Source organism: Lipotes vexillifer, unplaced genomic scaffold (assembly GCF_000442215.2).
Source record: "Lipotes vexillifer unplaced genomic scaffold, Lipotes_vexillifer_v1.1 scaffold240, whole genome shotgun sequence".
Taxonomy (NCBI): Eukaryota; Metazoa; Chordata; class Mammalia; order Artiodactyla; family Lipotidae; genus Lipotes; species Lipotes vexillifer.
This window is the reverse complement of record NW_006797481.1, coordinates 2,587,074-2,608,136: the sequence shown is the minus strand read 5'-3', so window position 1 is coordinate 2,608,136 and position 21,063 is coordinate 2,587,074. Positions and strand designations below refer to the sequence as shown.

Below are 21,063 nucleotides of genomic sequence, written 5' to 3'. Positions count from 1 at the left end.
GTTCCCAGGCCCCAGGGGGAATTTTACCAGCGACCTCCACCAACACCCCTTCTCCGGGCTGCTTTCAGTCCTGCAAATATCTGAAGGCCTTGAGGTCCTTTCTGTTTGGTTAGAAATAAGGGGAACATCTTTGGCATGGAGGAGAATGACCCCAAGCCTTCCTCCCCATGCTGACCCTCAGCTTCATCCCAGAGGGACAGTCCCCGTTAGAGAGAGCCACAGCACTGCCCACCGTAGCTCTCCTGGCGTTTCGGAGGCTTCAGTGCAGCGAGGGTGACATTCCTGGCCAGAGCCCACCTGGCCTGTAGGATACACCCCTCTCCCTTCCCCAGCTGGCCTCACAGGCCTCCTGGGACCAGAAGGGATTAGTTTCCTGGAAAGAGATCTGAAACTGTGGAATTCTTCTGCCTTCAAGCCACAGAGGATGGACTGTGGTTACCGGGACCCCAGAGCCTTCTCAGTGTCTGAGGGCGCTTTTTCTTACGTGACGCATCAGACCTTACCTGTGGACTGGGGAGAGCCTTCCCTGGGGGTCTGCCTTTGAAATCGACTTCTCTGAACTGGAGGGGAAGGACCAATACCCTCAGATTCCACTGATGCACATAGCAAATGTCCATTTGAGCAGCGGCTCTGCCCACCCTCCTGGCAGGTTTGAGTGTCAGTTCCCAACTTAAACCGGCCAACAGCTTCTTATTCCCTTCTTATTGGCAAAGGTGTCACTCCCCGGAGTCACTTGAGAGAAGGTTTGGTTGGAATCACTTAGTCTCTTCATGTCGAGCCAAAGACTGAGTTTAAACCCGTGGTCATTAAACCAAACGCGTTATTGACTCCCCTCAGGGCTTTGAGTGTGGGCAGCTTCCCCAGAGCCCTCCTGCCAGCCAGCCCCAAGGAGTGAGAGTGCTGCGACTTCATGCACAGCTGGGCCGCCCCCGGACCCTGGAAGCCCCTCCCATCTGCTTAGGAGTGTGGCTGACCGGGAGCCCCGCTGGCTGATGGGAGGGCCCAGAAGGGGTAGGTGGTCTGAGGCCACGTTCTGCTTTGCCTCTGACCCCATCCTCTGGGAAGCTTTCCCAGATGACCCCTGCCTCCCAGTAGTGATCCCCACCTCTCTCTCTGAGCCTAGTGGCTCACTGCCCTGAGCTGCAAAATCTCCTATATAAGTTCTAGTTACCTCTGCTGGAGGGTCTTGGTGCCAGGTCAGCCCACGGCTAGGGTCACACCTCAGGGGCCTCCTGGGAGATGAGGGGGGGTGACAGCAGCACAGGTGGCCCAGACACCCCACCACCTCCAACCAGACTTGCTCTAGACCCACCCAACCTGGTGTAAATCCCCTCTCTGCCGCTTATTGGCTGGGTGACCTTGGGCAAACGTCTTAACCTTGCTGAACCTCAGTTTCCTCATCTGTGAAATGAACATTATAATAGTGTCCACCTCACAGAGCCAGAAGGAAGATTGAATGAAAGAATGTGTTGGCCTCAATAGAAGGAAACGGTTGCTACCCATTATATTACTTATATTGGTTTTAAATATTGAGCCTATGGAAACATTTCATTTGGTAGAGGAGAAAAGAAATTTGCTGATAAAGAAGTCTGAGAGCCATTGAGTTCCATCCATGCAGCTCACTTTATACATCACCTGTAGCCAAGAGAGGCAAAGGAACTTTTCTGTGTGGATATGACCTTATTTATGTCTTACTGGAGAAAAAGTGCTTTGAGGTCAAGGACCACCCTGGCTTCACCTTTTAACACCCCTCCCCGTGCATGTGCCCAACACCAGGCCGGGCCACTGCGCGTGAGGGTGGGTCCTCCCTGGCTGAACCCCATGACAAAGTGTGTGTCTGAGTGCATACAGGTGGCAACTCGGGTGCCTTTCTGAGGTCCCAGAAATGGTTCTGTTTCTCCCCATGGCACGCCCACCCAGCGTCTCTGCTTTTTGCTGACTCACGGCAGGGTTAAGGCCACACCCTGGCACACTGTGTTTCATCTTGCTTACTTACAAATATACGCTGGGCACCAATTCTGTGCCAGGCGCGGGGCCCTTCAAACCAAAACTGCCCCAGCCGTCAGGTCTCTTCCTGAAGCCAGTTCACCCATGGCCTCGGTGGCTTGTCCTAATATTTGATTGCTCTGAAGTAGCCTGGAATCACTGATGCCCAAGAGGCAGCTGCCAGGATTCGAAGCAAGTTCCCCAAGTCTCAGAAGCAAAAATGACCAACCCCCAATTGTCAAATCTTGAAGGGCCTGTAGGGCATCTCTGGAGCTGCTCCCTCCTGTTACAGAGGAGGAGATGGAGGCACGAAATGGCCAAGGGCAGAGGTCAGAGCAGAGCTCGGGACTTCCCCAGCGGGCCTCTCACTCTTGTGGCCTCTCCCATTGCGAAGCACAGGCTCCGGACGCGCAGGCTCGGCGGCCATGGCTCACGGGCCCAGCCGCTCCGCGGCATGTGGGATCCTCCCGGACCGGGGCACGAACCCGCGTCCCCTGCATCGGCAGGCGGACTCTCAACCCCTGCGCCACCGGGGAAGCCCTCGTTCATTGAGTTTTTAGTGTGGGGAGAGGGGGATGGTCCAGGGCAAAGTGGGAGGAAGGTGGGGCGAAGGTGCCGCCACCCAGGATTGGCGACAGCAGCCCTGGGGAGATGTGCTCTGAGTCTGCGGGGTCGTGTAACGGGCTTTGCCTGCGCTTGGGTGTGCAGGCGGCATATGCTGGCACAGCGGCCGCCCCCAACACACATACCTGAGGCCTCCCCCGCTCAGGGGCTAAGTGAAAGCCTGCAGAGAGGATCAGGGAGGGGAGGACCAGGCTAGGGGAGCAAAGAAGAAGGAAAGGACTCAGGAACGGCGGCATTCAGAACACTGGGGAGATGTCATTCAGCGGGGCCATGCCAGGCTGCTGCAGGCGCCCCCTCTAGCCCCAGGATCAAACCCCCAAGAGACACCACCCGGTGGGCTTAATCAGCCCCCAAGTTACAGTTCAATAGCTGGGAAGAGAAAGCAAGCCTTTCAGATTTCAGCATCTTTAGGGGGAGAAAGATGTGTCTACATCCTGTGCTTTGGAGCCCACTCCTGGCAGTTTTCTCTGTTATCCCTGTAGTTGATTAAAGACCCACCTGGTGAGTAAAGAGCCAGCAGACGGTGAATGAAGTGGGGAGGGGAAGGGGTGGCTGGGCTGCCTCTGGCTGTGTCCGCACCTTCCCAAGGGGGCTGCTGCTCCTGGGTAGGACCAGAACCTCTTGGAACCGTCCGTCCCTTCAAACTTGAAACATTCAGGCCAGAGGCAGCTTAACTGGAAGGAGAACAAAATGACAGTGCTGACATCTATTGCACGCTTTCTGCTACCTGCCAGGATCCGGGCCAAATGCTTGACCCAAAAGCTTCATTGATTCATTCCTGGAGGAACAATTATTACTGACCATCCTCCTGATAACAGCCAGGCTGTACCAAGACCAGGGTCCCAGAGCTACAGCGGCAGATGTGGGAGTGGCACGCAGACCTACCAACGCCGAGGCCGTGCCCGTGTCACATCCCTCCCCTCGCCGCTGAGCCGTCTGTCCACCTGCCCCTTTGCTTAGTCCAGACCCTTTCACACATGGCCTCGAGGCCGGGCAGGGGGCCGTCTCACGTCTGCCCTCTGGGGACGCAGCCCCCCACCCCAGTGGCTAAGGGACCGGGGCAGCTCCGAGGGGCTCCCTACACTGTGAGGCTCACACCTCCCACTCACACCTCTGACCGCAGTCCAGGACGCGGGGATGTCGTGATCCATGTTCTGCAGAGCGGGGCTCAGAGTAGCCACGTAGCCTTACGAGGTCACACGCGGTGTCCGTGGCAGAGCCCGAAATCTGACCCTGAGTCCCGGCTGGTTCACCACCTTCCAGCCCAGCCACCTTGCCAGGCCGCCTACCACGGTGCAGGGGCCCAGGACCAGGTGCGGGTAGGAGGGGCCCCCGAGGCCGCCCGGCGCCCTGCCCCCTCCCTCACTGATACCTCCTCTCCTCTTCCTCCCCGCAGTCCCCAATTTTCATCGCCCAAGTTGGCCGGGACCTGGTCTCCCAGACGGAGAAGCTCCTTCAGAAACCCTGCAAAGAACTCTTTTCTGCCTGTGTGCAGTAAGTGCTCCGGCCGCCGGCCTCCCTCCCTGCTTCCCGGCCCGGGGCGTCAGGCCCCTCCGCCTCCCCTCGGGCTGCCACACAGTCACCTGGCAAGGGGCTGCCTCTAGCCTCCACCTGAGCGCTGGGCACCCGGGGCAGGTCTTCAGTGCCTGAGGGCCCAGCCAAGCCACCCAGCGCTTGTACACTTCTCATGAAGGGAAAAGATGCCAGGGTGCCAAGTCCAAAGAGAACATCTGCTTCAGATGGTGTCGAAAGCAAGTAGCTCTCCAGGCTGTGGAGACAGAGGAATGTGCACGGATCTGACGCAGTCTGGGTGGTTTGGAAATCCTTCCCAGGTCCCCCCCACCGCCCACTCCTGCCCCCATCACTGCCACCCACCAGCGCTGCAGCATGAGCTGGGCTGCAGGCTGCCCTCTCAGCCACACCCCATCACCTCGTTGCAGGCTGTACGGCAACCATAATGGGACATGAGACAAGTCAGTGGGTGTGGGGCAAGCCGTGCACCAATTAAGCGCCATCATCACTCACACGCTTGCCGTGAAGGCTTAAGCAGCTAGGCTCACACCCGTTCCTGCGCCCACACACGCACCCTCCCTGTAGGCTGACGTGCAGCCACACGAACGTACGTATGTGCCAAGATCACAGCTGGCGTGACTGCACCCGTGTTCAGACTCTGGACCCCAGACATTAGTTGAGTGCCTGCTGTGTGCTGGCACGATGCTGCGTGGGGGAGGCCTTGTGAGCAAGAGCCCAGTCCTGCCCCCACGGCTTTTTGCCAGCGCCCCATGCGCTCACCATGGGAAGAGCTGGGACATTCAGGGGCGCCAGCTTGGGGCCCAGCCCTGTGGCAGGTGCTGGAGAGAGCCCACCGTAAGCAGAAAAAAGCCTGGTTGCTGCCCTCCTGGAGATGTCCGAGGGTCAGCTCTGACGGCGGGTGAGGTCCCTGGGTTGCCTCCTGACCTTGAGGGAGTGGCCGTCCTGGCCCCCGACGCCAGCCCCTGTTCTCAGGTTTGGCAGGATACAGCCTCCAACGAGCCCCAACTCTGCGTGTCGCCTCCCTTCCCCAGGTCCCAAGCGTCTGGGCTCGATTGGTCAGCGTGGCCGCTTTTTAAAGGGAAGAAGCCCAGCCCTGCCTGCAGCCAAGTTCAGAGCCGTCCAGGGCCTGGCCTAGAGCCTGGCCCACAGCAGGTGACCAGTAAATTCTGCTGCAGGGTTGAAAACCTCCCAGGGGCTTCACTGGTCCCAACCAAATCTAGGGCCTGCGCCCTTCTGCCCCTTCCCAAGACACCCAATCCCTCCATTGCACATAGTTAAATATTCCTCTGTTCTCATCTCAGCTCCTGTCCCTTCGTCAGAGAGATCTCCCTGACGCTGCTCGGGACCTCGCTTACCCCAATTCACGATAACATGCCCCTGGGGTTGTTTATTTGTTTGTTATTTGCCGTGTGTGTCCCCCATCGTGCTCCCTGCTGTATCCCAGAGCTAGAGCAAACCCCCAAGGCAACTACTTACTAAAGGTTTGCAGGGTCAGTCAATCTCAAACAACCTTTGTAGAATGGGGGAGCCTCTCTCCACTCCTGCTGCATCTGTTGGAGGCCCCTGTGTATTTGCATTTCCAAAGTCTGGAAGTGGATGAGGCCGGGCTATAATCTGCTGGTTATGGCTCTGCCCACCTGCTCCAAGGTCAGGGTTGTAAAACGTTCATCTGTTTGTTCCCTCTGAGCTAGGTCTGTCCACGACTACCTGAGGGGAGAACCCTTCCACGAGTACCTGGACGGCATGTATTTTGATCGGTTTCTCCAGTGGAAGTGGTTGGAAAGGTGAGTGCTCCCTGGGCACAGCCCCCCCCACACACACACACACACGAGTGTGTGCCAGTGTGTGTGTGTGTGTGTGTGTGTGTGTGTGTGTGTGTGTGTGCGCGCGCGCGGGGTATTGGTTTTTCACCTAAGTCCTATAGAAGTCTGTTACCTCCCATGGGCCCATGGTTCAGATAAAATTCAGCGTTCTCTGCCTGTTAATTAAGTTCTTGTGTATTCTAGATATGCTGTATGCGTATTAACATTACACACACACACACTCATACAGACACACGCATACACTCAGCCTCTTGTTCTTACTTTTTGGGGTCACCATCTTCGGGAATTCTTTCTCTGCCAGCAAATAAAGAGCTGCCATATTCTTAGAAAGATTTGCACATCCCTCATGTAACCCAGCCCCCTATTGATGGACATGGAGGTTTCCCTCAATTTTGTGTGCAGCTTTCCCGGAGTAGTGAATAACTTTGTACATACATCTTTATTTTTGCAAATACATCCATAGAAATTCCTAGCAGATGGGAATTCCCTGGCGGTCCAGTGGTTAGAACTCAGTGCTTTCACTGCTGGGGTCTGGGTTCAGGCCCTGGTCGGGGAACTAAGATCCCTCAAGCCACTCAGCGTGGCCACAAAAGAAAAAAAAAGCAAGAAAGAAAGAAAGAAATTCCTAGCAGAGGAATTCCAGGGGCAAGGTTTTCCGCTGTGAGGGACTGCTAGATTGCCCTCCCAAACTGCTGCCCGATTCCCAGTCCTGCCAGCGCCCAGGCGCTCACTTGTCCTCAGATTCAGCAACACTCTTCTTGGTGCGTGAGAGCCGGGTTTCCTTCTTGTTTATCTTTTCATCTCTAATCATGGGTGAGACCAAGCATCTTTTCATGTGTTTCATTTGCCGCCTTATTCTCTGCAAAGTGCTCTCACACACACGGTGATGACTTGGCCGGGCAGAGGTGACCTCCGTGTGACTGACAAGGAAGGAGAGGCAGGGAGGATGTGGCTTGCTGGGTCACCCGGCAGGGATTAGTGCAGCCAAGGAGGGGACCCTGGCCCAGGACCCCTAGAGCGGTGCTCTGCCCACCACAGTGTCCCAGGATTTAATGCTTACATTAAATCCATGCTGGGTTAGCTGGTAGGTGAGGGTGGGAGTTTCCCCTCCCACTGCTCAAGGTTCCTGTGCCCCAGGGGCCTGGCACTCACTGCCATCTGGGTATCTGGGCCGTGGTCAGAAAGCAAGGAGCCCTTCTGCTCCTGCATGTATATCGGCATCTTTGCTGGCCAAGTCCCCTGCAGACACTTAGGACACATACCTGTGGGACATGAACCCCCGAAAAGCCGAATTCACAGCACTCCCTGCCCACTTCAGGAAGCCCTGAGGAAACACCCTGCCCTGTAGCCTCTGGAGGACGTCTCTCTCCACCCTGACCCATGGGGGTGACAGAGCAAGCAGTGGACGGTCTTCTCTGTTGGTGCACTGCCTGCCACTGGCCGCCTTGCCCGTGCACGTCATGCCTCCAGGAGATGGAAAAGCCAAGCGTGGGCCACCAGGGGCCCACAGCCTGGGTCTGAGTCCCAGCTCTGCCTCCTCCCTAGGGGCTGGGGGAGGGATGCTCTCCACATCTTGGTTTCCTCACCTGTAACGTGGGGATAGTAACACTGCCTGCCTTATAGGCATGGGGTGAGGGTGAGGTGAGATAGCACCGCACACATGAACAAAGCCAGCCTTTGGGCCTTGGGAAGTAAACTGCTGAATGTAATTGTTGGGATGAGTCGTCACTGAGCATCACCATTGCCGTCTCCTCCCGCTTCTGATATTGGAGGGAGCAGCTGACCCTTGCGGAGGACAGTCTGGTGGGGAGGTATTCATCTTGCCTCACCTGCCGCTCTGGAGCCCTAGGCTGTGTAACACAACCCCACCTTCCTGGGGTGGCAGAGTCAGGACACCGAAAGTGGGCTCTGCAGCAGGCTTCCTGGACTCCACTTCCAACCCAGCTACTTACCAGCCGTGACCTTGGGCATCTCATTTCACCTCGCAAAGCCTAAGCGTTCTCATCTGCAGAATGAGGACAGTAATAGTCTCACCTCCTGAGGCTGGTGTGAGGATTACTTGAGTCTATAAGCTGCTTCGAGCAATGGGGATTGTTACCATAGAGACCCCCAGAAGGGGCTGTGTCCTTTATCCCAAGAGTTCTAATAATGACATCTGACACTCAGCAGCTTACAAAAAGCCTTCAGATGCATATACCATTTTACTGAAGATGCAAGGCTCAGAGAGGTTAATGGGTTGGCCCTGGGTCACACAGCAATGGCCTGGCAAGGGTGGAGCCTGAAGTCCAGGTCCCTCACTCAAGTCCTTCACTCTTAGCCCACCCAGCACTCCTGTTCCAATGGAAGCCTTTAGCTGTGGCCACTGGCTTTCACTTTACTTGTCAGTACCAAACACATGAGATGGAGAAATGGACTTTTAAAATCTGCGTGCTGACTTCAAAGGAGTTATGCCCTTTTGAGGGCGTTAAGCTGTTGAAGCCAGCAGGGCAGGACCCTGGCCTAGAAATGCCCTAAATGACTGACAGCACCCCGCCTTCCCCCCCGCTCCCTTTTTTTTCTTGCTAAAAAGATCATGGCCTGTTGGTGCTATACTGTTGAAATATTAAAGGAATTTTTTTTCCCTCCGAAGGTTAACCAAGAAATTCCTCGGAAATTGTATTACACTCATTTCCCCCAGCAGAGGAGCTCTGCGGTAATGTCGACCGACTGTTTGTTCTCCACGTATCGTAAACTGTTAGGCCTGAACGCCTTCATGTGGTTTCGAGGGCAGCTGGAAGAAACGCTTCCCAGGGCCACATGGCAGATGCAGGCGCATGGCAGGTTTGCTCTAGGCCGGCCACTCATGTGTAAGATGCAGAGCAAGGGGGAGTTCTGCCCAGGGGCAGCCTGGGCCCCGCTTCCTAAAGAAACACTGGAGAAGAGAGGGTGAGTCACAGCACATGAATTCGAGACAGGCGTGCCAGGGAGTGCTCCGGAGGTTTCAGGGCGGCCCTAAGAGAACAGAGTGGTGCCGAAGCTGTGATTTCTGGTGAATCCCAAATCCTCTTCAGGACCCAGCAGCGAGAAGAGTTTCCACGGAAGATTCATTCAACAGCTGCTGGGCGACCAGAGGCTCACTGCTCTTTCTCGAGCGAAGCCAGTTCTTTGGCCCAATTCAGTCTCACACCAATCCCCGCCCTGGTTAAGACTCTTGGGGTGGGGTTGGGGGATGCTCAAAAATGGTCATAGAGGGTCGAAAAAAAAAAAAAAAAAAAAGTCCTAGAGAGCCAAGAACCAATTTTAACATCGTAAAAGCTGCTTGTTCTTATCTATGAATCAACTGACGGACATTTAGGTTGTTTCCATGTTTTGGCTATTGTGAATAATTCTGCAATGAATGTAGGAGTAAAATATTTAATGTTTATAAATGGACCATAACTCAGCCTAAAAAAGAAGAAGGAAGTCCTGCCATTTATGACAACGTGGATGGACCTGGAGGTCGTTGTGCTAAAGTGAAATAAGCCAGACACAAAAAACGAGTACTGCATGACCTCACTTACATGTGGGATCTAAGATATTCAGATTCATAGAAGTAGAGAGTAGAGTGGTGGCTCTCAGGGGTGGGGAGGGCTTGGAGAAATGGGAGTTGTTGGTCCAGGGCACAAGGTTTCAGTTATGCAAGCTGAATAGGTTCTGGGGATCTCCTTTACAACATGGGGACAGTAGTTCACGGTACTGTATTATTTACTTAAAATTTGCTAAGTGGGTAGATCTTAAGTGTTCTTGGAAGAAAGGAAGGAAGGAAGAAAGGACGGAAAAAAGGGAGGGAGGGGGGAATGTGAATTTTGTGAGGTGACAGAAGGTTAATTAGCTGGGTAATCATTTCACAATGTATACATATATCAAACATATATGTTTGATAAAACAACATATATGATAAAACAAACATATGTTTTGATACATATATCAAAACATCAATTTGTACACTCCTTGTCAATTATACCTCACTAAAGCCGAAAAGAAGAGGGAGAAAACCTGATTTCCCTTTAGCCAAACAGGCCAGCGATGAAAAACCACACGCTATCTGCAAGGTGGAGTCCTTTGCTGCAACTAAATGGCCATTTATTTATTTACCCCACAAGTGCCATCCTTGGCTCCTGGTCAGAGGCTTGTCTCATTAGACATTATAAATGGCTTTGGTGGGACTTCCCTGGTGGTGCAGTGGTTGAGAGTCCGCCTGCCAATGCAGGGGATACGGATTCGAGCCCTGGTCGGGAAAGATCCCACCTGCCGCGGAGCAACTAAGCCCATATGCCATAACTACTGAGCCTGCAATCTAGAGCCCGCGTGCCACACCTACTGAGGCCCACACGCCTAGAGCCCGTGCTCCGCAACAAGAGAAGCCACCGCAACGAGAGAAGCCCGCGCACCGCAGTGAAGAGTAGCGCCCCACTCGCCGCAACTAGAGAAAGCCCGTGCGCAGCAATGAAGGCCCAATGCAGCCAAAAATAAATAAATAAATAATTTTTTAAGAATGGCTTTGGCTGATTAAAATGGGGAGTTGGGAGACACAAAAAGTTTAGTCATAAATACGGCTTTTGGCAGACAGGATCTTCTCGTGTTCTGGGGCTCAGGGGGGTTACATATAACACAGCGCCCTCGGTGGCGGGAAGCCTGGGAACCGCCGTGAGAGAATAACCAGACTGGACCTGGAGACCAGCAGTCTCTGCCCACAGGAGGCCAGGTCTTCCCGGGGCAAGTCTGCAGGAAGGAATAGCTCGGGCACCCCAGGACGGGAGGTGCAGCCGTCCTGCCCTCCTGCCGTCCTGCCGGCAGGTGTGGGAGGGAGGGCTGCGGTTTCCTTTGTGGCCTCCGTGGGACACCAAGCCTCTGTGGCTCCTGGCCCCCTCCCCTCTCCCTGCACTGAGGACACAGCTTCCTCCTGAGTTTAGCCGCATGATTTGCATTTGGGAGAGAGAGGGGAACCACAGGGAAAGTGTGGTGAAACAGCCTCCGCTCAGCTCTTCCCTCCCAGTGCAGTCCTGAGGGCGGCAGCCTGGGATTTGAACACCCAGCCCCAGCCCCAGAGCAAGTCCTCAAGGGTCCCATCTGCAGCGATGGTTCCAGGGGGTCCCCGGGGCCTGGTCTGGCAGTTTGTGCCTGGCACTGGCTCTTTTCAATGCTGCCCTTGTCTATTTCTTCTGGATTCTGCATCTTAATACTCCAAGTCCCATGTTGGATTTTTGCTTTTTTCCAGGCAACCGGTAACCAAAAACACTTTCAGGCAGTACCGAGTACTAGGAAAAGGGGGCTTTGGGGAGGTAAGTGAACATCCACGTATTCATGAAAAGTTTCTGGACTCTTGTCACCTTTTCTGTCCCTTCGGGCTTGGCCGGAAGTGTTCTAAGCATGGCTTCCGAGCGAATGGCTTGGTCATGTGTCCCCGATGGAGATGGAGGGTGAGGCCGGGGCCTTGAGAAGGTCTCTGCTGTGTCTGAGGTGAGGAAGGAGGGTGTCTGTGCCAGGGCAGCCGAGCTGGAGCCAGCCTCAGGCAGGAGTCAAGTCTGGGGAGGAGAAATGGGCACTCTTGATTGTGTTTGGAGGGAGAAGGGAGGGCGTGAGGGGCTTAAGCATCCTGGCCACACCATGCTGTTAGTATGCGCTGTTTTACTTAATCTGATCTTCCCAATCCTTGTTATTCCCATTTTAGAGATGAGGAAAGCTGAAGTTCACAATGGTTAGGTGACCCAGGCAAGGTCACACAGCTGAATAGGGGCAGAACAAAGACCAGATCCAAATGCCCTGGTTTCCATTCCTCTGAATTATACAGTCAGGGTTCACAGGGGTCTCCCATCACTCCCCCCGCCCCCACAACAAGCCTCTCCTACCAGCAGCTTGTGCTTGCAAGTCCCCAGTTATCAATGGCTACATCTGGCTAGAAGCTTGGGACAGAGAAAATCTAGTTGCCCCCGAGAGAGGAACAGTTCTTTAGGCCTCAGCCAGCCATCTAAACATTGGTGTAAATGGCTGACTCTGCACCTCCAAGGGCTAGGATTTGCCTAAGGTGCCACCAAAGCCAGATCTCAAGGGCAGGGCCCTGGGAGCAGTGGGTCCACGGCCAGGCATCCTCCAAGCCCCAGAGACACAGCATCCTGGCCTTGTTTCACGTGCCGTGTGCCCTTGGCTTCTTTCTTGCCCCTCAGGTCTGTGCCTGCCAGGTTCGGGCCACGGGTAAAATGTATGCCTGCAAGCGCTTGGAGAAAAAGCGGATCAAAAAGCGGAAAGGGGAGCCCATGGCGCTGAATGAGAAGCAGATCCTGGAGAAGGTCAACAGTCAGTTTGTGGTGAGTGTCGGGGCCCCAGGGACAGGCCCCCGCCTGGTGACTGGGACTTCTGCCCCTTAAGTGGGACAGGTGTTCATCCCCCAGGGCATGGCATGCAGTGAGGGGAGTGGGCTGCAGAAAGGAGCCCGACACTCCCTCCATCACGAGGCACCTGGGGGTCAGTTGGGGCTGACAGTGGTCACCAAGCTAGACTGGCTCCCCTCTGGGCGTGAGACCAGGCTTCTCTGAGCGCCTCCGTGGACGAAAGAGGCCCACGCGGGGCCCAGCCAAGGAGCTTTGTTTCCACAGACCCCTGTAGGCTGGTTTCATCACAGGAGACCGAAGTGTCAGGATCCTAGAGAGGCCCGTCTGGTTTATATTCGTGTGTTACTGCATCCAGGCCAGGCTCTGCTGCGGTAACAAATCAACCCCAACGCGAAGTAGCTGAAAATGGCAAAGGCTGTTCTTTTTCTCACCCAAAATCCCATCAGATCAGACCACCTTCCTTCATCTTCCAGCCACACCGTTCCCGGGAGTGTGGAGAGTGAATGCTGGGGGCTCTGCACTGCCTCGGCTGCAGTGACACCCCTCACTTCCACCCACAGTCCTCGGCCAGAACCGGTCATGGCCAGGGGCCAGCCAACCGCAGGGGAGGCTGGGAAATGTGGAGGAGGACTTGGGTATTTGGCCAGCTCTCAGTGTCACTGCCACTTGTTATTATAAAAAATAATATATGCTCCTAGGTAAAAAGTCAAACAGCACAGATGGGCGCAAAGTAAATATAAAAGCCTCCCTCTCTAAGTAACCATTCCAGACGTGTTTGATTCATGTACAGATTTTATTACTTTTAGCCAACGGGATCTTACTACAAATCTTAGGCTGCAGTGTTTTTCCCCTTAAATTGTAGAGCCTTTTCTACAACCAGACCAACAGCTGCATCTCTTTTTTAAAGCTGTGCACCATTCCCCAGATGCACAGGGAAGAGCTAGGCCACGACCTGTGCAGCCAGTCCCCAGGATAGAAGTTGTTTCTGGTTTTGAAGCCACCGCAACAAATAAGGCTACCGTGTCCATCCTTCAGCATCCCTTTGGCATATTTCTGTGAGGGTGTCCGTGGGGTGGACTCCTGGTGGAGGAATTGCTGTGTCAGAGGGTGTGTGCACGGCCCCCAGTTTCACTCCCACCAGCTGTGCGTGAGGGCGGGCCACGCCATCCATGTGGTGCTGCTGTCATTGCCCAGAGTGGGCTGGGCTTTACGAGATGATACCCAAAGGGGGCAGAAGTTTTAACCACCTGATGCACACACATGCTTTTGTGACGTAAAAATGCAGACACTGTCCTGTCGGGACCCCTGAAAGGTGCTGGCCCGCCCCTTCCGGCTTTGGCCCCTCACCTAGAACCACCGAATCTGATGGAGGGGCAGCGGCAGGGGCACCAGGAGGCTGTCAGGGCGCAGGGGGTGGCGTGAAGCTGCTGCAGCTCCCGCACCCTAGCCTCCCACCCAGCATCAAGGCCCGGGAGGAGGAGTGGACGTGGTCAGAGGGTCCCCGGAACCCCACCGCAGGGCTGTCTTGTGCTCCCAGGTCAACCTGGCCTACGCCTACGAGACCAAGGATGCACTGTGCTTGGTACTGACCATCATGAACGGGGGGGACCTGAAGTTCCACATCTACAACATGGGGAACCCGGGCTTCGAGGAGGAGCGTGCCCTGTTCTATGCGGCAGAGATCCTGTGCGGCCTGGAAGACCTCCACCGTGAGAACATCGTCTACAGGTGAGCGGGCTCCCCTCCCACCGCCCCCCAACCCCGGTCCCCCCATCTGCGTCTGAGCAGGTGAGGCTGACCCTTCCATGCCCTGGACTGGATGCTCAACCCCACCCTGGGAGTCGAGGCCCGGGCATTGCCCTTGAGTCAGACAGGCTCCCGCCCAGGAACCGAGTAAGGGAGGGAGGCCAAGTGTTCCCTCAAGAGTTGATGAGGTTGGGCCACTGTTCCCTTCCCAGCCAGCACCTGCGAAGCTCAGTGGAGCCTGGTGGCCTGATCCAGAACAAACCCCAGGAAGACTTTAGCAGGATCACCACCGCAGCAGGCATCAGAACGGACCCCGTTCCCTCCCACACCATCCAGCTTTTTAGGACCAGGTGTCCAGATTCTGTGTGCAGTGGCCCTCAGGCTCTTCTCACAGGCCTCCTCACAGAATTTTGAAAATCTGTGTGCCCTTATACATTTTAAGTAGACATCTGAAATTGTCCCTCATGTGTTAAAAGAGTGGCTAATACTGATATTTTGAAATGGAGCTAAAGTGACATCACATTTCTAAAGGTATCCAGTGGAATCTAATTGCTGTAGCAAATTGATTTCCACCATCATGCAGCTAAAAAAATGCATGAAAACTCCTTAATGGTGAGGAGTTTTCTATCTTTTTCTTCTTTACTCCCCTCCACCCCGACAGAATAGTTATTATAATGTAATATTTTTGGCATAAAAGTTATCGATTAGCATTCCACTCTGAAATATGTGGATGTATGTAAGATTTTTTTAAAATTTCCTTTGACCATAAGGCTCTAAGTGTTAAGATAATATATTCTGTTGAGTTGACCTTATAATTATTATTACTAGATCCCACCTCTAATTGGGATCTATGGTGACTGGCTCCAGAGCCACAGTCACATTTAGGAGTGGGGAGGAACCTGCTCTTCTGTCAACTGAAGCCACCAGCACGTGGGGGACCCCCGCCCCCCAGCCGCTGGGGACACACACCCCAGTTGGAAGACCTTTGCCATGGGGCTTTTGTCGGAGATTATCTTGGGAGGCCAGAGAAGGTTTTGAAAGCAAGAGGAATGGTCTTGATGACATGCGCTTCCCCCCACACCATCTCCCAATTTATGCTTTTGTTTTGTTTTCCTTCAAGTGGGAAGAGAGTCAGAAAATTTTCCCTGAGGGTTGAAGAAAGAATCCTCCACTTGATTGCTTTTCTCTTAAAAAAAGAAAACAGGCATCCCTCCAAATTCTAGCCCTTCCCCTATGGAGGAAGGGAACCATGATGCCTCCCCGGCCCCGACCACTTACCAGAGCCTCTCTGGGGGTGTGGGTTTGTGCCCACTAGCCAGCTGTCTTTCCAACCCGGTGGTCGGTGAGGGCTGATTAATTGCAGTGATGACTCCTGCCCCTATTTGGAATGGTTAACACACCAAAAGCATGCAAGTTAACAACAGCAACAAAAGTATGTCGTAATAAATAACTACATGCAAACACCAGTTATCACTTTGTGAGGCTGCACCACTGGATTTGGGCACAGGAACTGCTCCCCATGAGGTGAGCTGCCCTCCGTTTGATGAACAAAGCCAGTTGGTTGAGAACCGAATCCTCAATCTAGATGCCATGTATTGTCTGCCCGATGGCTTAACTGAGTTGCACACACTATCCTGTTACTCTTTAACTCGTGGAGAAAACCTTTTATTAATAAAACCAGGGCTTCCCTGGTGGCGCAGTGGTTAAGAATCCACCTGCCAATGCAGGGGACACGGGTTCGAGCCCTGGTCCGGGAAGATCCCACATGCCGCAGAGCAACTAAGCCCGTGCGCCACAGCTACTGAGCCTGCGCTCTACAGCCCGCGAGCCACAACTACTGAGCCCACGTGCCACAACTACTGAAGCCTGTGCACCTAGAGCCCGTGCTCCACAACAAGAGAAGCCACTGCAATGAGTGGCCCGCGCACCGCAACGAAGAGTAGCCCCCACTCGCCGCAACTAGAGAAAGCCTGCGCACGGCAACGAAGACCCAATTGCAGCCAAAAATTAATTAATTAATAAAATAAAATAAAACAGACACTTCTGCTGCCTCCCCCCTGCCAGTGGGAGTGGAGAGGTTCCCTTTCTCATGAGCATGATCATTTCATCAAAGAGAAGAGAGACGTTAGGGACAGAAGGAGGTGTGGCTGCATCTACAGCCGTGCCCTCTGTCTGTGCTCTCTCCCAGGCTGTGGCTCAGCTGGAGTTGGGAGATGTGTCAGGCTCCTGGGGGCCCCCTCCCAAAGTGGGTCTCTGTCCTGGAGGTTACTGTTCTCCCCAATTCTGCGGCTGGTTCTTTGTCCTCAATAACTTCTATTCTTTCATTCCCAGACCCTACTCTGCCTTCAAGGCATCCTAAGACCTCAGGGTCTTCTCAGCCCTGGAGGAGTCTGTCACCACTCCAGCCAGAAGTGTTCTTAGCCCTGGGGCCATCAGTGTGTGGACAGGTGCCAGGACTAGCCTTTGCCTAACTTCCTTTTCAGTCACTCTCCAGGATCAGGGAGGCACCTATGGCAAAAAGCAGCATTTGCTTTAAATTACTGGAGGGAGAGAAGTTAGCACAAGATTGTCTTGACCCAGAGAGAGACCAGACCTCCTGAGCCCAGAGTCGGGAAGGAAACACTCAGCCCGGGTTGGCCCAAGGGGGTCCACCCAGACGCTGCTCTGCCCTTAGCTCCCAGAACAGCCACACTCACATGCTGGCGATCTTTCCCTTTCAGAGATTTGAAACCTGAAAATATCCTGTTAGACGATTACGGTAAGTCAGGCAGCGGCCCGGGGATCCTTCTGCTCTGCAGCCGAGGTGAGCGTCGCAACCCAAAGGGAGCAGGGGTTCCCCCAGCGGAGACTCAGAGACACTTACCCGGGGTCCACGGGAGGGCAGAGGGCATGGGCAAAGCTCCTACCCGGCAAAGAAGCCGTGCGGCTCAGCCGAGACAGAGGAGAGGGAGGGAGAGAGAGCCGCACGCCAGAGAGTGAGCAGTGAATGAGGAGTCGAGAATTCCAGAGACTCTGGGCCAGTCCTTAACTCTCACACAGCTTCCCCGCACCTCATCTTCCTTGTTTGTGAAATAGAAACAGTGGGTCCTGCCCTGCCTGCTTCAGATGGTGGAGGGTGGTGGTGAGGTTCTGACAAGATAGCTTGAGGAGTTGTTTTATCAACTATAGCCAGCTATAAATGTGTTAGGCGTTATTACTTGTCTACCACCATTGTTATTTTCTTGTGTGTTTGTGTGTTTGTGCACACACGCACGGATAACAGGAGCCACCACAGTAGCCCCTCATGACCGTTCAGCCTCTCATGCCGGGGAAGGGGTTGTCACATCTTCTATCTAACTAGATCTCATCTCTACAGAGGGGGCAGGGCCGGCACCCCTGTGCCCATTTTACAGATGATAAGATTGAGGCTCAGAGGAGCCAAGCTGCCAAGGTCACTCACCCAGCAATATCAGTGGGGAGTTGAGACCAGAAACCAGGTCTCCCTGCCAGCATGCCCCAGACATCAGGCAGCCCCAGGCTGATGGGAGAGAGAGAGGGAGGGAGGGAGGTTGTTCGTGACCAAGAGAAGAGGTTTGATTGTGATATTGTCATGTGGCGGAGCAGGCAGAGGGCTCAGGGCCCACTGCCCCTCTCTGGATGCGCCCAGTGCCTGCAGGGGTTCTTGTTCCCTGCTGGTTCCAGAACTGTGCCCACCACTGATTTGTCGCCCAATGGCTGGAATCTGTGTGCTCTCTCCCCCTCCCACTACCGTTCCTGCCTTTGTCAGGGGCCACTGAGCCAGGGGAATCCACTCAGCTGCAGCCTAGCGGGGTCTCTGGAGTTGGGCCTTGCTGAGGTCCAGGCTGGGAAGGAAGGTAGTGTTCCTCCCTGCAGGGTCAGATGAGGCCACGACCCTGCCAGCTGGGCCGCTAGGAGAGACAGCACTGAGGCGAGCTCTCAGCACCACGTCGTCTCTGCCTTTGGGGGTCGGTCCTGGTCCAGGAGCTCCAATGCCTCCCCACAGTCTCTGCTAAGCCTGGGTGGCAGTGTCTCCAAAGGGAGAAAACAACCCCCAAAGACCAACAAGGCAGCACAGGGAGTTGCTTCCCAAATTGCTTTATGATTTTTCCCCTGAAGCAAATTGTTGCAGAATGTCAGGAGACTCTTACATTTTCCCATGAAGCAATCCCAGAATCAGGCCAAGGCATTTTAAACTTTGTGACATCAGCCTTCCAAGAAGCCCATTAGGGCATTTTATGAGGCAGGTCTGCGATCGTCTAACCAAATCCAGGCATCCTTTTCATCGTTAAGTTTTTCTCCTAAAAAGTAATACTTTACCCCTGTCCTCTGACACCTGGACTCTCCCAAGGGTCTGCAGTCACCCTGCCATGGCAGGTTCGGTACCACTCTTTCTAGGACAGATGAAATGCCAGGGGCCCGTGGCAAGTCTGGGGCCCTGCGCAGGGTAGACCAGATGTCCACATGACCATCCCAGGGACCTATTGACTCTGTTGTCCTCCCTCAGGCCACATTAGGATCTCGGACCTGGGCCTAGCCGTGAAGATCCCGGAGGGAGACCTGATCCGCGGCCGGGTGGGCACTGTCGGCTACATGGGTAAGTATAGGCGTGGCCTCTCACCAAGCCCCGCGCTCAGAGCCACTGGCCTCTGTGCAACTAGTAGTCATGCTGGGAGGTGGGAGGTCTTAGCCAGGGTTGGGGGAGCGTTGGGGCCCCAGGGCGCAACTTGACTTCACTGAGCTCTGCAGCTCCCACCCCTAGCCCCAGCTACATCTCTTGGGAGGGCAAGCCCCTCCCAAGGTCAGTGGCAGAGCTGACAAACAGCGCTGCCTGGGGGTGGGTGGAGTAGGGGTCTGCTGAGTTGGCAGACAGCCTTTCAGGGTGACCTTGAGAGGTGGGAGATCATTAGGAAGGGTCCAGAAAGGAGAGGAGCACCCCACCTACTGTGTCACAAGTACCATTCTAAGGAGAGACCAGCCTCGGGCTCCCTGTGCTGCATCCCCTAAGCCTTCTCTGAGACCATCATCCCGGGAGCTATGGGGAAGAGCCCCAGAGCTACACCGACCCCTGGAATGCTCCTTCCAATAAGGGATATTCCTTGGGCTTCCTTCTGCCCACCTCCCACTCATAAGCCCACTCACACCAGGAGGTAGAGGACTCCTGAAAGCTCTGGGGGTGTGGGAACCTTGTTTTCCTCTACCGGGCTGTTGCCAGCAACACATGCTTAGGGTTCTAGACTTGGTCTCTGGTGCTCGAGGGTCCTTTTCAGATTGCACAACATTGGAGGACCTCTGGGGTGTGTATCTGTGTGTATGTTGGGGGTATGTATACCCATGTGAATGCTGAGGGATGGATGGACAGATGATAGGTAGATAGGTAAATAGATAGATAGATGACAGGTGGATGGATGATGGATGGATGGATGGATTAATAAATGGGTGGATAGATGGGTGGATGGGTGGATAGATAAACGGGTGGATGCGTGATAGATGGGTGATGGATAGATAGGTCCATCTGTGCACCTTTGTGTGTGTCTGCCTGTGCATCTGCGTCTTCTACTCTTGCACAGAGTGTCTGCACAGCACATAGTGTGGTGTGCATACCAGCACATGTGTGGACGCATTTGCCTCCCTGGATGAATGTGGCCTGCCTAATGACCTGAAACTATCATTTTTGCATTTCTATGGTGAACCTATAATTCATTTTATCAAAATGTTAGAGAAGCTATTTGAATTCCAGCTAAATTTAAAATCGTTTTACTTTGAGTGGACACACCATTCATTGAAACAAATATGTGTGCAGCACCTACTGTGTGTCAGGCATCGTACCTGTTACCGGGCACAGCAGGGAATAAGGTGGCTCACAGTCTAGTGGGGGAGGCATCAAGGGAACAGGTTGTTTCCATCCACTGTGGTCAGGCTTCTGAAGCCACAGTCAGAGTCCTGGGAGCACAGCAAAGAGCAAGCAGGGCAGGCTCCCAGGAAGAGGTGGTATTTACAGCAGTTGGTGGGCCAGGGTTGGCAGAGGGAAGAGGTCTCAGCCATCAGGCTCCAGGCCTTCTGTGAGCAGCAGCAGCACTCCTGGCTGCAGGACGTCCCGAGGCCCCGTTGACATCGCAGTCCTGGCCCCGTCTTCCCGGGCTCTGACCTGCCACCAGCTGTCTCTCACCTCTCCTCGCCTCCCTGCTCTGCCCCCAGCTCCAGAGGTCCTGAACAACCAGAGGTACGGCCTGAGCCCCGACTACTGGGGTCTGGGCTGCCTCATCTACGAGATGATCGAGGGCCAGTCGCCCTTCCGCGGCCGCAAGGAGAAGGTGAAGAGGGAGGAGGTGGACCGCCGGGTCCTGGAGACCGAGGAGGTATATTCGCACAAGTTCTCCGAGGAGGCCAAGTGCATCTGCAAAATGGTGAGCTCCCGGTGAGCCAGACGCTGCCCCGGGGCTGGTGTCCAGTGCTGGCTCCCCTCCCGGCCCTTAGCCAAGAACAGCAAACGGGCTGAAGGGGACAGGGTCGGGGCACGCTAGGGTGCGGACGATGAAGCCACCAGGCCGGAGGAGCAGGCTGTGGACTGGGGCGGGCGGTGAAGGCTTCCAGGAGGGAGCCTGGGGTGGAGCAGGGTGGCTCTGTGATAAGGGAGGGGGCTGCGTGACAAAGGGAGACACCCTCACGTCCAGCTCTGTGGGGAAAACCAGCATGGGGAGAAAGGGGATGATCCTGGCTCGCCCCCAAGACACAGAGGGATCCAGGCAGCCCCTACTCTTGACCTTGGGTCTCCTGCTGTCTCTCCAGCTCTGGACCCCTGGGTGCTGGCTTGAGGCCAGGGGCTGCAGGTGGGGGGTGATGATCGTTTCAGTCTTCAAACATCTTATACTCGAGTTTTCCACCCACTATATGGAATGTTGGTCACACTTGCTGGGGCCCTGCGTGACAGCATCCATGGATAGTGAACTTGACCTGGCCACAGGCAGGGCGCACTCGGGGAATGACCTTTAGACAGGCTGGGTGGG

The 21,063-nt window shown here is 54.7% G+C and overlaps 1 protein-coding gene across 1 annotated transcript in view; it reads left to right on the top strand.

The window, feature by feature from the left end:
* The window catches only part of GRK5 (G protein-coupled receptor kinase 5), a 233,670-nt gene that overhangs the window by 203,183 nt on the left and 9,424 nt on the right, over positions 1–21,063 (top strand). Inside the window, exons 5-12 of the mRNA XM_007469576.1 lie at positions 4,007–4,104; positions 5,835–5,927; positions 11,203–11,266; positions 12,149–12,289; positions 13,851–14,041; positions 16,780–16,817; positions 18,564–18,653; positions 20,255–20,463. Coding sequence (XP_007469638.1) covers positions 4,007–4,104; positions 5,835–5,927; positions 11,203–11,266; positions 12,149–12,289; positions 13,851–14,041; positions 16,780–16,817; positions 18,564–18,653; positions 20,255–20,463 — 924 coding nt within the window. The remainder of the gene's footprint in view (positions 1–4,006; positions 4,105–5,834; positions 5,928–11,202; positions 11,267–12,148; positions 12,290–13,850; positions 14,042–16,779; positions 16,818–18,563; positions 18,654–20,254; positions 20,464–21,063) is intronic.